At 68.9% G+C, this 338-nt stretch overlaps 1 protein-coding gene across 1 annotated transcript in view; it reads left to right on the forward strand.

Annotated features, from left to right (window-relative positions):
• Positions 1–71: 71 nt before the first annotated feature.
• Positions 72–338, forward strand: part of MRPL16 (mitochondrial ribosomal protein L16) — a 1676-nt gene continuing 1409 nt past the window's right edge. The window contains exon 1 of the mRNA XM_008629422.2: positions 72–79. Coding sequence (XP_008627644.1) covers positions 72–79 — 8 coding nt within the window. The remainder of the gene's footprint in view (positions 80–338) is intronic.

Raw genomic sequence — 338 nt, forward strand, 5'->3', positions numbered from 1 at the left:
ACACCACGTCCCATCGTGGCCGCACTGGGAGCCGGGGCTGGTGGCACGTGTCCTGTGGAGACACCGCGCTGATGTCACAGTGCTGCGGGCGGGGACACCTGTGTGACGTCACAGCCCCGGGGCACCCCGGCGCTCACCCCTTTTGTGACGTCACGGCCGCGGGTCACCCATCCCGAATCCAAATATGAACTCCCTCCCCGTAAAAGCAATACACCAGCCCAGCACAAAGGCTGGGAGCACATCCAGGCCGCTTTCAGCACCTCCTGACGCCGCTGCGGGACCTTCGGGACCCTCGGGGGGCTCCCCCCGCCAGCGACCCCCGCCCCGTGCGGGGGGGG

This window comes from Corvus brachyrhynchos, unplaced genomic scaffold (genome assembly GCF_000691975.1).
Source record: "Corvus brachyrhynchos isolate BGI_N302 unplaced genomic scaffold, ASM69197v1 scaffold1103, whole genome shotgun sequence".
Classification (NCBI taxonomy): Eukaryota; Metazoa; Chordata; class Aves; order Passeriformes; family Corvidae; genus Corvus; species Corvus brachyrhynchos.